Source organism: Nothoprocta perdicaria, unplaced genomic scaffold, assembly GCF_003342845.1.
Source record: "Nothoprocta perdicaria isolate Ctin4 unplaced genomic scaffold, notPer1 scaffold_510, whole genome shotgun sequence".
Classification (NCBI taxonomy): domain Eukaryota; kingdom Metazoa; phylum Chordata; class Aves; order Tinamiformes; family Tinamidae; genus Nothoprocta; species Nothoprocta perdicaria.
In genome coordinates this window covers 28,061-43,729 of record NW_020455767.1, presented here as the reverse complement: position 1 = coordinate 43,729, position 15,669 = coordinate 28,061, and the positions used below count along the sequence as shown (strand labels likewise).

General features: G+C 42.1%; 2 protein-coding genes across 2 annotated transcripts in view; one reads left to right on the top strand and one right to left on the bottom strand.

Annotated features, from left to right (window-relative positions):
* Positions 1 to 9,897, top strand: part of STAB2 (stabilin 2) — an 80,102-nt gene extending 70,205 nt beyond the window's left edge. The window contains exons 60-69 of the mRNA XM_026048128.1: positions 326 to 467; positions 887 to 1,020; positions 2,494 to 2,659; positions 2,868 to 2,974; positions 3,640 to 3,759; positions 4,623 to 4,781; positions 5,227 to 5,334; positions 6,968 to 7,096; positions 8,183 to 8,302; positions 8,971 to 9,897. Coding sequence (XP_025903913.1) covers positions 326 to 467; positions 887 to 1,020; positions 2,494 to 2,659; positions 2,868 to 2,974; positions 3,640 to 3,759; positions 4,623 to 4,781; positions 5,227 to 5,334; positions 6,968 to 7,096; positions 8,183 to 8,302; positions 8,971 to 9,021 — 1,236 coding nt within the window. The 3' untranslated portion in view covers positions 9,022 to 9,897. The remainder of the gene's footprint in view (positions 1 to 325; positions 468 to 886; positions 1,021 to 2,493; positions 2,660 to 2,867; positions 2,975 to 3,639; positions 3,760 to 4,622; positions 4,782 to 5,226; positions 5,335 to 6,967; positions 7,097 to 8,182; positions 8,303 to 8,970) is intronic.
* A 3,068-nt stretch (positions 9,898 to 12,965) lies between these two features.
* NT5DC3 (5'-nucleotidase domain containing 3) overlaps positions 12,966 to 15,669 on the bottom strand; it is a 17,899-nt gene continuing 15,195 nt past the window's right edge. The window contains exons 12-14 of the mRNA XM_026048127.1: positions 15,102 to 15,242; positions 14,694 to 14,758; positions 12,966 to 13,631 (exon numbers count right to left, since the gene is read on the bottom strand). Of these exons, the coding sequence (XP_025903912.1) occupies positions 13,370 to 13,631; positions 14,694 to 14,758; positions 15,102 to 15,242 (468 nt within the window). The 3' untranslated portion in view covers positions 12,966 to 13,369. The remainder of the gene's footprint in view (positions 13,632 to 14,693; positions 14,759 to 15,101; positions 15,243 to 15,669) is intronic.

Genomic DNA, 15,669 nt, shown 5'->3' with positions numbered 1-15,669 from the left:
ATTGGTTTGTCATCCTATATTTGTTAATGACAGGTCATATCATTCTCCAATGCATATTATTCACTTTGTAGATGGAAATATACTTGGTCTTAATTCAGCAGAGCCCCTAAGTACGTAGGTAAATGTTTTGCTTAGAAGAATTAATGTCAGTATGACAGTAAGCAGCCTGATGAATCACAGTTGCCAKCAGCAGCAGCTTTTATGTTTGCCTACTCTTGGATACATCAAAAGAAAAAAAATTCCAGCAGTTCAAAATGTGGCTTGAAATACCATTTTTATGTTTGCTAAATACTCGATGCGGCCTTTTTCTTCTCTCTCCAACCAGGATAAACGCAAGTGCGAATGTAAAAATAACTATATTGGTGATGGGCTGAATTGCTCTGTGATGCAACTTCCTATTAATCGCTGTTTACAAGACAATGGGCAGTGCCATCCTGATGCTGACTGTGTCGATCTCCACTTCCAAGGTCAGGACAGCAACTCTGGAATGTAGGCACACACACACAATGCAGTGGCCCTTAAATCTTGGTTGTTCATCTTAATCAGTCCATGTAACGTTCCTTATACCTCTGACAGCACACTGCAATCAGTGGGTCTGGTCTGGATCCATGCAGCTGCAAGCCCACTCAGTCGTCTACCTAAATCCTTTTGAACTAATGAGATTTAAGTACGACTGACATTAGAACACATGCTTAAATACTTTTCAATACTGGCTTTATGAAGCCACAAATTAAGGCATTCCAGGTAGAAATATTACCCTCACGAGGTGACTTTGTGCTAACTACATTTAATAAAATTCACCAGTAATTCTTACAGCAAAGTTCATTCTGCACCCAGAAAAAAAGAAATCTAACCAAGAAGAACTGGTTCTTCTCTTTCTTTGCAGATACTACGGTTGGAGTTTTCCATTTACGGTCCCCAAAAGGGCAGTACAAAATGACTTACGAGAAGGCAAAGGAGGCCTGCGCCAATGAATCAGCCACCATAGCTACTTATAATCAGCTGCTGTATGCTCAGAAGGTGATGTAGTAGAAGGAAATCCTCTGGAGTGGATATAGCCCCAGTGTGGGGCTATGGATATGGCAAGGGAGGAGAGAGGAGGAGACCATGTGTTAACAACTTCATCTTCTCTCCCTTCTTATCCCCCCTGCCCAGGATATGTTTGGCTACAAGCCCAGCTTTTAAATTGTTTATGAGCAGTGCAAGAGTTGAAAGATCAGTGATGTGTAGCTCATTCTGGAAACTAATTGCTGGTAAGATACACAGTGAGAATAAGAGGCCTGAGTGAAATCCTCAGGTAGGACATATAGCTCTGAGAGAAACTCAAATTGGTCCCAGAAATTTAAAATATAAACACAGCGCTGTGTTTAAACTGTGGTTGGACTATTCCTGCTGCTGCGAGAACACCTGCAATGATCTCACTGGCCTTTATTTCTCCCTGCCAATTGTATTTCTGTGGTCAGCATTCCAAAGTCTTAATTTGTTAGCCTTAGGAAATGGCCCAAAAACTGAAAAAAAATGTTGACCATGTTGCATGCCTGCTTACACTACCCTGAAAGCAGATACCAAATTCTTTTTTTTTTAGTGACAGACCATCAGATGGTAAGTGTTAAAGAGTGGTTTTATAGGAGTTTTAATTTAATTTCTTAAAGAAATATACGCTTAAGAATTAGCCGTGAATTTTCATTTTTCTTTACATAAGATTCCCGAAGTGCTGTTAACACAGCCATTTCCATATTCTTTTTTTACTGTGTTGTAGACAGCACATGTTTGATGTCAGTGAGATCAGTATCACACCTTGAGTTTGTAAAACTTGCTTTTAGAAAAGGTCAGACTGACCATCTCTTTCTAGCTCGTTCCCATCTGCAGAGGGAAGAAAGAAGCTCACATGGGAGAGACACTTTAAGCAAAATGAGAGGCTAAGGCAGAGCCTGCATGCAAACCTCCTTGTGAACCAAATCCAGTAGCTCCTCTGCTTTTTTGAGAGGATTCAGTTCCCTGCTGGAGCTGTGTCTCTCTGGTTCCTTGCAGCGTGAATAAATCCCTCAAAGCAGTAAAGTTGGCAGTAGGGGTTGGCACTGGTGTTCCTGGGTATTTCACTTTTATGTTCAAGTGGTTTGCCAGCAATTTCCATGTTGAAAAAAGAAGGTATTTCACATCCCCATCTAGCTTTCATAAACATAGGTTATACTTAGTTCTGATCCTGCCTTGGCTTTCAGATCTGGGAAGCTTTTCCTGGGAAAGGCTCCCTTTGTCTTTATGGGGAGCCCCTGACTTTTGGAGGGGCCTCAGCGTTTTCCTGAGCCCCTCAGCACACAGCAGGCTGCAGGATGGCTGCCCAGAGAGCCAGCACAAACCTGCTGATCTCCCACACTTCAGGAAAAGGTCTAGTGAGGTTGGGTGCTGCACAAGCATGGGATGAGCTGCTGTCGCTGTCTACAGCTTAGCCACTGAGCTCCTTCTTCTGTATCTTTAACCTTGTGCTGCTTTCAGGCAAGATACCACCTTTGTGCAGCTGGCTGGTTAGACAATGAAAGAGTTGGCTATCCCACTGCCTTCTCCTCCCCAAACTGTGGAGCTGGATACGTTGGAATAGTCGACTATGGAAAAAGAGTCAATCTGAGTGAAACCTGGGATGTTTTCTGCTACAGAGAGAAAGGTAACATTAAGTAGTGTCACTCTGTTCAACAGACAGCAGCAATCTCTTTTTCAATGTCTTTGGTCAGTCTCAGAGAGTGACAGCTGGCATTGTAAAAGATTCTATATCTCTCTAACTTTTAAAAAAATGTATTTCTGTTGACTGGCAAGTCATTTTTCAGAGCAGTCCAAAACAGTCCCACCTCCATTTGCCTGCTTGTGCCTTCCAGAAGTGAACTGCACCTGCAAGACAGGCTACGTGGGGGACGGCTTCTCCTGCAGTGGGAATTTGCTGCAAGTTCTGATGTCTTTCCCAACGCTGACAAACTTCTTGTCGGTACGGCCTGTAAATTACACATACTGTTTGGAAGGAAGTGAAGCAAGTGCTGTAATGTTGTCGCCTGGTTATAAGCGCCTCTCTGCCTTGCTAGTACAGTGCATGTGTGTTTTCTTACTGCTCTTCTTAAACTGTAAGAGAAAATAGAAATTAAAAAAAAATACACTAGCAAAGAAAGCTGAAATGGTCTAACTCAGGACCATCTAAGTCATAACCTGACTGCTGCAAAAGTGTTTCAGGTTTGTAAAACACTTGGAAATTGAATGTTACTACAAGTTTAGAGTAAAATGGATTCTGTACTCAGCTGCCACTGGGATGTTGATGGATTTTCAAATATCACTGTGGCTTTTTGTTTTACCATACTGCTACTGGGGGATGGCAGAGCATTAAAATACTCCCTTTCTTGCGGATACTCAGAAGGACACATAGAAGCTCATGTAACTAGCCTCACAGACAAGAGCCCAGTTCCTACAATTCAGGCTAAGGCTTAGCTATTGATCTGACAATTCTTTATTTCAACTACAAACTTCTCCCTTAATGTCACTCAAAGTTGCTTCACTTATAATAAAAGAAAGTTTATCTGTCATTATTTTTATGATATCCTTTCAGCTGCCATCGCAGCTCACAATTACCCTCTGTTAAAGGTGAATTTTGTTTCTGCCTAGGAAATCCTGGCTTACTCTAACCGCTCTAGGAAAGGGAGAGAGTTCCTGCAGTACCTCACAGACCTGTCAGTTCGTGCTACTCTCTTTGCCCCAAATGATACTGGGCTAATCGTAAACAAGGTGAGGTGTTTTTTTTTTTTTTTTTTGTAATCTTTTTATTCCATATGTTAGGGACACTTTTTAAAGCTATTCAGAGTTTCTATAGTCCTGATGAAATCTTAATTAAAAAAAAAATACCTACATTGACATGGCTTCTTTGGATAGCCATGTGGTTTAAACTGTGTGTGAAACATTTGTTTCATCCTTTCCTCTTCTGCAATCAGGAATGTAAAATTAGCAAGTTTGCCTAACTACAGTGAATTTTCTTTGCAGAAGTTTTAGTTGCCAGATAAAGGTGGCCAAGATAAAGTCTTTTCCCTGAAGTCTGTACTGTTTCCAAAAAGCTCTGCAATATGTCTTATAAATACATTAAAGGAATCTGATCCTGGCTTCACTTTATGCCCATCTTTTTCTTCCGTTGAATCAAAGGCTAGGTTGGAGCTCCAGCTCCAGTGGGAAACAAGGCTAGCATTTTCCCTCAGGAGCCAGCCATCCCAGAGCGATGAATATGTCAAATAGAACTTTGGGCTTTTAATCAAAGTGACCTGCAAGTGATTTCTCTTCACATAAGTTTATGCCCTGGTTTGCATCTTTAAGCTGTTTTGAGTGTATCTGAGACTCACCACTTCATATCTTATCCTCCAGGAGAGCAAAATCCTCTATCCAGCTCAAATAAAGGTATTCCTGCTGCACAGTACTCAGAAATAGCGACAGAGGAGCCCAGTACTAGTACACAGATTTCCAAAGGGCCTCTATCTCATATCTCATATCTCATTTGCTGCACCATCAATAGCAAAAAAGGTCACAGGCATTTAATTTAATAATCAAATATAACAGATTAACGAACCTAGTTAATGTTCCTTCTATTTCATTCTTATTTTTAGACACTTTCCGGGAGAGATATTGAGTATCATTTATCTAATGCAAGCTTAATGTTTTATGAAGATTTGACCAATGGGACCACTCTTCTAACACGATTAGGGGAAAAACTCTTAATAACAGACAGCAAAGGCCAAGAATACCAAGCTGTCACAAGTGAACAGGTACTTTTTATAAAAATAAATCTTCTACTGAGTGAGTTCACAGGTTAGTATTTCTTGAGGCAGGTAAGGGGAGCTGGGGTTTCTGATGCCAGTGACAAACAGCTAAGTGCAAAGCTCTGACCTGCACAATTTGGAAACTGCTCAGGTGGCCTGCAGGAACTGCAGCGTGGGAGGAGACAGGTTTGGCTCCTGGGCTGGCACGACTGTGGAGGATAGCAGTGGGACAAGAAGAGAGATAAGGGCAGGACTTTATTCTTAAAGAAAGTTGGCATTTTTGTGGTTTCTTGAACTTGGGCTCATGTTCATTGAGACAACTGCATAACCCCTCAAGAAATTTTCCCTCTATGAATCAATAGTGGTTAGGGAGAAAACAAGCTTAAGTTATGTTCCACCCTCAGAGGCAAAAAGGTCAAAGCTGTGTTCTCTCTCTTCTTTCTCCTGGTAGAACCAGATCAGATTTGTGGATGGAAGTGCTATTGTCGGGTGGGATATAATTGCTTCCAATGGGATAATCCATGTCATTTCAGAGCCTCTAAAGGCTCCACCAGCTCCGGTAGGTATATATTCATTGGGGGTGGTTAAGGGGGACTGTATCATCTCAAAGGCACTGCTAACTTTGGCAAATTTCCAGTTTTGCTCTCCTATGTACAGTCTCAGGTTAACAGGTTCTTTTCTAGAAGAAACGTAGAAGTTGAGAACAAGGTACTAGTGAAGGTAGTTCAGAATTTTCTGTCTTCACAAGGTGTTTCCATCATTTCTTTTTTTCAGTGGGATAAAGCTATTTGAACTTCATGATCTTAAAGGTCTTTTCCAAACATGACGATTCTATGAGCTTCCCACTTAGAGCTTTGTTAAGCTCCATTTTGGTTCTTCCAAAATCTTTCCATGTGCTGGAGGGGTTTCAGTCTCATTTCTGGCCTATCTCGGCTCTAATTTAGGAGGTGACTTGAGTTGCCACCTCCTTGGTCCACAGGATTAATTCTGTTAGTCCACAGGTACTGTATTTCTCACTTCCATTTTGGTCTTCAAATTTCTCTTTTACAAAATGATGTTAGTTACTAGACGTTCACTAATATCCCCACACAAAAATCCCTTACCTCCTACAAGCTTGAGAAGCAGAATATGGTACACTCAGATTACAGTGTAAATTATGGCCTGAAAAGAAGATTCAAAATTACAGGCAATTTCTGTCACTTTCTAGCAGCATGATACTACATCTTTTTTTAATACTTTTCAAAGACTAGAGGGCAACTAAACCATTTTCAGTATTTAGCTGTCAAGCTGCACCATGTAAATTACTTTGTTCTCTGAGAAAGCCAAGCGCAGAAGACATATTATCAGTTAGGATAATAATGAGATTACTTCTACCAGGGTAAATCTACTCATTAGTTTTTCTAAGCAGTAGGCCCTGGAGCTAAGACTTCACATGGAAAAGCTAAAGTAATTGCATACAGAGGTCTTCCCTATCACAGACCCATCTTTACTTCCAGAACTATCCTCCAAAAGCAGTAATTTGGGTAATCTGCATCCACTTAGCTTCACCTGCTAGACTGCAGAATGATTTTGAGGTAAAGTCATGGTACCTCATGGGACTTCATAATCTASAGAAGGCCGGGCCAGGGCCATTCACGCAGGGCCCAGCCTGGGGCTGGCAGTCAGTCCAACGAGTGGGGTGACAGGCCGGGTTTCAGAGGTGGTTCGATTCAAGTGGTGCTAGGCAGGGCTCTCAGGAGATCATGTATCTTCCAACAAGGGTTAATAAGACAAAAATTTCCCAGCATGCAGAGTGGTGGGTAATAAGCTTGAATCCATGAGAAGACTTTTGTATTTGTAATATAGGTTTTTAAAGCTGCTCAGAGGAATTTGGTATGGGCCTTTCCTTGGCAGGTCAATGAGATTTCAGTTTCATCTTACTCTCTAGAGTTTCTTTGAGAACCTCACCAGAAAAGATTACTTGGACACATTTTATGAATAAGGTGAAGCTATGATAAATAAAAATACAGTTTGTAATTCTCAAAAGGCTATATTCAGCTGCCTGTAAGGATGAGGTTCCAGGAAATGGAAACAGAAACAGAAAAGCAGTTCAGGACTAAGGGAGTATCTCAAAGAGACATCCTCTGGGCTCAGGTGCTGAAAGGTGACTCGTGCTCATCACCCCATAACTCACCCTGTCTCTCTGCTTTCAGGCTTCTCTTCACRCTGACTCTGGGACAGGAATATTCTTTGGCATCTGTCTGGTTATTGGAATTGTGGCTCTTATTGGATATTGTTACTTCAGATTCAAGAGGAAAGATAGAGACTTCCAGCATTTCAAGGTAGGAGACTGACCAGAACACAAAGCAGGTCACTTCAGAAACTCACTGTGCTTCACCAGCCCTCAGAAACTCACAGATTCCAGTTTCCCAGGCTCTCAGTGTTTTATTAAGTCAGCAAATATTCCTAATTGCTTCATGCTTGAAATGTTCAATCTAAAACATGGAGAAAATGGGATGATCCCCAAATGCAGGCTCACACACGTCTCTTAGACGTGGGCTTACATTTGTCTACTACAAGCCAAGATCCAGGGTGCCCTAACTCCTCCTCACAGACACACTTCCAACACACCTAGGGCTGTCCAAAAGCTTACAGCAAAACAGCACCACTGTGGAAATCTGTCTCACTAGGAAGATCAGCTTTAGGGAAGCTGGTAATTTCAACCCCTTAAAAGAACCTGTCATCTTTTCTCCTACCGCTGCTTCTCTGGAGGAGGAGACATTTGATAGAAAGCAGACGAGATTCAAAGTCTAGCAAGCAGACTGTTAGGACTCAAACTTGCATTTTTTTATAGTGATACACTCTCACACTTGTTTTCTTTCTCTGTGCTTACATTAGCTATCAGTAGAGTCAGCTAATCTTACTAGCCTTGCACAGCATCTTTGCGATGGGAAACAAGCCCTCAGCAACTCAGCCTTGAGACAAGGAGGAACAACTGAAACGAGGTGTTACAAAAACACAATCGGTCCAGAAGAAAGCAACCAGAAATCCCTCCCTCTTCTAGACCCTAGCTTAAGTGTTGTCTTCCAGAAATGACAGAGGAGCTGTGAGCCAAGTGGAAACACTTGTATTTTTATAGATTAGCAATGCAGGAGCTCAGGAGCAACTAGCCACCTTTTCTGGCAGGCACAACTCTTCCTCTCCCCTTCTTAGCTGGGGCTTAAAAACTATGAAGGCAAAAAAGGTACCATTGCTAAATGATTTGATTAAGATAATACAACACTGAACACAACTCAAACCTGGTTTAGATGATGAAGCCAGGTCATTAAAATGTTACATGCAGTAGTCAGTCATAAAGCTTACATGCCCAACTAATGCACTTCAWGCTGGAAGATGGATTTTAAGCAGGTTTATGTGATTTTATGTAGTCAAAAGATGACACTGATGGCACATCACTGGACAAGTCACAGCCTTCAAATATCACCAACCCCTCATACGAAAGTTCTTCAGCACTGACTCCCCCRGAACCTACTTATGAACTTTTCTCAGTAAGTGTTTGTTTTGATTTGAAATTGAGATATATGAGTGTAAAATCATGGTGAAAGGGAATTACTTTATGAAATGAAAGTGCCTGGTTGAAAGTTGAGAAGACAGTTATGTTCTGTTTTCCTATCTCACCGCTGCTAGGAATGGCRTAGCCCTAGCTGAAGCAAAATTGAGGCTTGAGGCTACAGATCCATCTCAAGTTTTATATATTTATGTATATTTATGTATATATTTATATATTTATGTAGTGTCTATATATATGGGGGGTGCATGTGTGTGTGTATATATATATGTGTGTACATATGTGTGTGTATATACATATGTACATATGTGTATATGTGTATATACATATGTACATATATGTGTATAAATATATATGTAGATATATATATAACATGAGGTTGTAGTCTACCTGCAAATCTGCTTTTCAATCCTTTAAAGAAATATGAAGGAAATAGCACTTTAAATGCTGCTGGGTACTAGTGATTTGTCTATGCAGGGGTGAAGAAAAGAGGGAAATCGTCCAAGTAAAATGAGAGTATCTGGACAGTTTTGATGGTCACCTTTAGGAAGGACCATGCAGAGTCTAAAAATCATAATAAGCCTTCTGAATACACCTTTTCTTGAACAATATTTTGAACTCTGATTCTTTTCTTCTTTTGTTTTGTAGGATTCAGATGACCAGCAGCTTGTAATGAGTGGTCCCTATGATCAGAATTAAAGAATTTAAGATTAGTCAATTATAAAGCACATTTCTATTTACATTTACTGTGAACAAATAGCACCTACATATTTTATGCAATAAGATTTCTTGTTACAAATTAAAAAAAAAAAGAGCATGACTTGGTTGCAGATGCAGTCTATAGATTTCACAACATTATCAACTTCAGAAGAGTTGGCTGTATGCTAAGAAATGCCCACTGTGACTGTGAGTACCAATGCACAATTAAGTCCCAGCTAACACCCCAAGAAGCAAGGAGAAAATCACTTCACTGGCRAAAGCATAAGGCTTCCCTTAGCATGCTATTTTATGTCTTTTCTGGGCAAAATTTAAAATGGCCTCAAAACACACAGGACTGCTAATTTTGCAAATACCCTGAGGTTAGCTGGTGCTCTGGCCCTGTACCTTCATTTTGACTTGGTTACAACTACAACAGGAGAGCATGAAACAGAGCATGCTCCTTAGCACCAAGCGACCTGTATTTTCAAGCTGTGCGTGCTGTTTCGTTACAGCACTGTTTTGGGTAAGAAATGCAGCAGCAGAAAATGCCAACACCCTGTTTGTTCTATTTGCTTGCCCTGGCTTTTCTGTCCTTCCTCTAACTTTGTTTTGTTGACAACTCAAATGACTGTACACCAGGAAACAGCAACAGCATCAACAAGAACAAAAATCGTGTGTATGAAAACACACTCATTTGAGGCATTTTTGGGAGAAGTGAGCAGTGAAGAAGGAAGTACTTCACCACTCCAGGTTCCACATTCAGTTTTATAGGCTGGCAGGAGCAAAATCTACCCATCTGTATAAGGCCCGTGTTCCTGCCCAGCAGGTTAGTGCTGCCCTTTCACCAACACGCAGCACTAGCCACTGCTGTTTCCAGACCTGCATTTGATTCTCTCTCATTCCCTCCCCTCAAAGCTTTAACATCTCATCAAATTGTAGGAATACCAGAGGGACCACAGAACAGCAAGACGACAAAGATTTTGTAGTCAGCAGCAGCAGTAATGGGGTGTTTGCTATGRGAGATGGAGGGAGAGAGGCTTTCCTTGTCAGAAAGCCTGAAGTCCCTCTCCGAGCATCCCCAGAAGACCTTACCTTGGAGTAAGGTCCCTTCAGATCACACAATGCCATCATCCATCAGGGACAGGCAAGGCAATTCAATGAGAAAACACAACCAAAGGGACAGACTGGTGGCATTTCTCCAACGTCTCCCCTTCCCCCTGCACAAAAATGCCTTTTTTAGTTTTACTTGAAGATACTAAAATTTATAAAATGAACACACACATTTACATGTGCGCCCATACTTCAGGCAGTTCTTACCCACAAAATTTTGCAGTTAATACAACTCTTCTTCTGCCCCTTCTCCCAAATCAACCACAGAAATTAAGGCTTATAGGGACCACAGGATGAAGTCCAAGCATTTATTTTTGTAATAATCATTAAATATTTTTTATCACAAAAAGTTTCAATAGTTCATTAAACTCTTCTTTTACTGACAAACTACAGTCTTCTGAGTTTTTGGTAGAACTGAGAAGAAAAAAATAAAAAAAAAAAAGACCTTTTTCTTACTCTGGTGTTCGAATGAAATATACCCCCAAAATTAATATGAAGAGACATTGTCCTTTAGACATGCTCAAAAATCCATCTGAAGTCAGTAAGACAGCATTACAGTACTTAATGCAGACAGCAAAGGTGTACAGCTCAACTCCAACATTACAAAGAAAGCCAAACATTTAAAACTGTTAAAGAAGAGCAGTCTATCACTGAAAAATAAATACACTTTAGAATTCTCACTTGAATTTACGTTGTATATAGTTTTCCTAAGGAACAACCTTCCCATAACCGATTTCTTCATGCAGTGTTGTTTAGCTCAGGCAGTCATGCAATAAGAGCAAGGTTTCAGTCGAGCAAGCTGTTGTCACACTGCATCATACAGTGATCAGCAATGAATTCTGGCTGATTTAGCAGCTGAAAAGGAGAGAGGACAAGAGAGAAGACACTACCCTGAATCATGCCTGGCAGGGACAGTATCATCCGATGCAGTAAAACCACTGCTGCTACCACAGGGGCAGGAGGGCAGTGAGCCCTGTCCCGGTTGGCTTTGAGAGAAGGGAACCTGGCAGCTCCGTGATCACAGAAATGCTGCCGCACGGAGCAGCGCCGCCTGGCGCAACCTGGTGCCACCAAGTGCTGGCACTAGGATCAAAAGCAAGGTGGGAGCTTCCTGATGTGTTTCTGAGTGCACCGAGATCTCCAGGAACATGAAAGGTGCCACCCTCTGCAGCACCAAGTTCTGGCTGAGCTGAGCGTAAGGATGAGGAACTGAAGGCAAACCAGGGATGTTTCCATCCCTAAACTGCAGCTCAGGCACTGCCAAGTTATGCCAAATACCTCGTACAGCCCCACCAGGAGCTCCCTGACATCTTGCAGATTTTTGTCTCCTCTCCAGCAAAACAGCACAACTGTCAGATGAACTTACTCATTTTAAGTACGTTCATCTGGCTAAACACCCACCAGCACTCCAGGAGTGTTGCATGTCAAGTTTGAACTCAAACTGTAAGAAAGCTACACACATACAAAGTAAAATATAAAATCACCTTAGAGGACTTCAGACTGATTTCAAGCATACAGAATAACTGCTTCTGAAATTGTACAGACTGGATTAAAATACATTCTTTACCTTGCAGGCATGCTTTTAAAAATACAAAAGATACTGCATATGAAATTTAATACAGATCCATGCACACAAACACCAACAGGTTAAAAAACGCAAACAAAGAAGAAAACTTYTGGTCACCAAAAGTTTGTTTACCTGACAGTCACTGTAGGAAGCAAGTTATGTCCTAAGAAGAAATGAAGGATCGCACATGCTATTTTGTTAATTATAGGCTTTCAAAAATAGAGCCTTTAATAACTAGAATTTGAAAAGCATTAATCAAATTATGTATTCTAAAATGACGGGGTGGAAAGCACCAGTTTAAAAAGAAAAGCTCCACTTCCTTTCGACACTGAGAAATAAAAGCATCTTTGTTTAAAAATAATTATACATAAGTTCCATAAAGTGCCCGTTGCAGGAAACACATCAACAAGTGTTTTCCTTGTGCAAAAAAAGACAATTATCAGCTCGACTCTTTGGAACGTTATCAGGCTGCGCAAAATTTGTGTTCCTGCATTTCCTATAATTAGGGTAGTTCAATAAAGCCTCTAATCCGCACAGTCAAAGCTGTTTTGCTTGATGCAAAACATCTACCACCCCAATTCAGCTTTGAGGGTTTGAGCAAGGAAAATCGGAGCAAGTAATGGGAGAATCCCAGTTTTCATCGTCTCACGTTAAGTTTTTTTCAACTTGTTTGTCCATTGTGCGTGTTGACTATTAAACATAAAAGCTTCCTGAAGGCTGCGTGAAGGTCCATTCTCCCCCAGGAATGCAAAGCGACTGCTCTGCACACCCTTCTAAGACACTGTTTGAAATAAAATTAAAAAGCAGCATTGAGGATGATTGTCCAGCTAAAGCCTGACAGCTTCCAGCCTCAGGTTCTGAACGCACAGTGCAAAACCTCTCGCAATGGCTTCACTCCCAGAGAGCAGGCATTTTGAAGTGTCTTGGGAATTAAAAATCAAGGTGTCTAAAGGTCCCAAATTTCTAGCCCCACTTCCAGAATTATGCTCACGTGCATCAAAAGCCGAGCAGAGGCAGTGCGAGACACGCAGCGCTCGGGAGGGAGCCCCTCACGTAGCCCCTCGCGCTGGGCCTGGCCCCACGGCAGAGGCGCCCGCGGACGGGAACCCGCCTCGCCGGGTGCCTGCAACACCCTGGAGCGGTGTGGAAACAGGAACCCGCCTCGCTGGGTGCCAGTGACACCCTGGCTGGAGCAGCACGGAAACGGGAACCCGCCTGGCCAGGTGCCCACGACCCCGGCTGGAGCAGCACGGACGCTCTGCTAGAGGCTCCAGCCAGAGCTCCCTCCAGATGGGGCCTGAAGGGAGCATATCCGTGTGTTCCGTAAGCCACGAGGCTGCAGAGAGCAGTTGCCTCTGAACAAACCAGCACCAACAAACACGTTCTGCACCGCCAGGCCTCCCTGCCAGGGCACTGCTGGTCTGGCAGCCTGGCATCAGCTCCGTTAGTAAGAGCAGCTCATGGGAGAGGCAAAATCAGGGGCTGCGGTTCTGAGAACAACTATGAGTTGCAGCTAACYCAAGACGATAGATTTAAGGGACTTAAGAAAAACACAGCTACATTCAAGAAAAAAAGGAAAGAAAGCATATGCGCGTTATCTGCCCATTTGGGGGCCAATAAGCCAGGGGTTCTTTTGATCTGATCCCATTTAGAAGCCAATAAGCCAGGGGCTCATTTGATCTGAACCGTCTCTTGCAGGAAGGGGACTCTGAAGGCACCAGCACACGGCTGGTCCGACCAGGCAGGAAGCTCGTGCTGCAGAGGAGTCCGTCTGGGATAGAACGTGTAGTCGAGCTCGTAGTTCAAGAGGCAGCTCAGTGACGCCATATAGATATCAGCAAATCTAGACAGGCGTCGTAGGAAGTAAGTGGGGTTCTCATCCGTTCTGAATAAGCTTCCAAATTGCGCGTTGAAGAAATTCCTGTTCATTTCCCTGTCACCCAAAAGARAAAATGTGAGGAGAATGAAGGGAACAGGTCTGTGCACATCTCTACCAGAACACAAAGCAGATTGTGAAGCACCAGAATCTGAAGTTCCTTTAGTCAGTTCATTATTTTAATCTATGAGTTATTCACTTGCCATTGCAAGCCAAGTCACCTAAACACATTGTTTACATTTTCTATATGTAACCAAGTCTAGTTATTGCAGTGAACAGAGAAGCTTCCTGTTTATCTCACTAAAAACAAAGGCAAACTGTTTCCATCTTCGGAAACATGCTATCTCAGGCTTTCATTTCTAGAAATTGTGAAAAAAAAACTTTTTGTCTCATATAAATCCAAATTATTATTCACTTTTCCCAAATATTTATGACTAAAAACATGTGAAGATTTGGTTTAACATACACAAAAAGTTTATACGTACCTTGGAATTAGCTTCTATTACTAGTCATTGCCAAGTATCATTTTATTCATGTCTACCTTGCTCTCCAGGGAGAAGATTGCTGTTGGTACTGTTGCCATCTTTGCCAACAGTAGCCTTCAGACACCCTGAATTTAGGGGGTGTTCCCTCAGTATTTTATAGGTTTTAACCCTGCCACCTATTCTTGAAAAACTCACTGCTAAATTCTGTCCCAATTTCCTATTATTTGTAATATTAGGAATAAGTCATCAAAAAAAGAAAGGAGGAGCAACAAAAACGTGATTTAAAAAGTGATTTAAATGGTATTTCCTTCATGCAGAAGTTAAGCTGTATAACCAATAACAATGATGAGAGCTGAACAAAACAGAGGGACAGGAGAACTGAACAGAGAAGGAGCAGCATTAGGCCTGACATTACCCTTTCATGCAGAAAACCAACATCTGTTCTGCAGAAAGAGAACAGGGAAAGGGGGATCATATGCACRAAGGATCAGAGGGGACAAGAGTTGTGCAAGATATAGGTAGAATAACTGCTTTACAGAAATAATTTTGTAAGGTAAAGGAAGCAGTTAAGACATGGGAGAAGACTTGGTTAACCATGAAGCACATAGAAAATACTTCATCTCCCGTTTCTTACCTCATATCCTTTCTTTCCTTCTTCCATTCTTCTAAAATCATCTGTGAATCAGGATCACGATGAACCTGGAACATAAAATGCAGATGACAAGTAACTAGGGATGCCCTGGCAAATGAACCCTGCCATTAACAAACCTTTATCAACTGACAARACGAGAACTACACTTCAAAAACTGTTATATGCACGTTACCCAGATGAACTTTAAACAACCAAAGGCCAAACAATCAATCCAAGTGATCATCAGTGGAGTAAAGAGGCAAGTTTGAGATAACTCACAAACTATTTGCCCGGGTATCTGTGCTTATTTATCTATAGTCAAACCAGGGAGCCTAAACGGGGCCAACATCCAGGACTCAGCTCTGYGGTAATGGACCCAGCTGTATAGAACCCATTACACACAGCACAAACCTGCATGTGTTCCAGCAGTCCGGTGAGGGTCTGTAGCCAGGTCATGGTTTGAATGTACCTCTCTGTGTTCATGATTTTAATCTCTGATCGTAACTCAGGAATTATCGCCCCAGTGCGCCAGCCGTGCTTCAGGGTCAGATCCTGTTTAGCCAGGATTACAAAACACAAGTGTCAGTCCACAAAGAAATAAGCAGAATTTGAGCACCCTTTATCCCAAAGGGTATTAAACTGATTACTTCTTATGTATGGAGGGAAATATTAAGCAGTGGGACATGAACTGAGCCAACACGCAGCAGATTTGAGAACAGGCTCCAAATTCCCCACTTTCAGAGAGAACAAAGAAACCTTTGCAAGTGAGCCCCAACTCACTAGGTTTAAAAGAGAGAGATGGAAGTCACAACTATCTGCAGGAAACCAAGCATGGGATACTGCCCTTTTACCCTTGCCCGGGGCGGTGAGGCCTCTGTTGGGATCAGCAGCGGGGAAACCTCTCCTCACCAGCAGCGGGGAAACCTCTCCTCACCAGCAGCGGGGAAACCTCTCCTCACCAGCAGCGGGGAAACCTCTC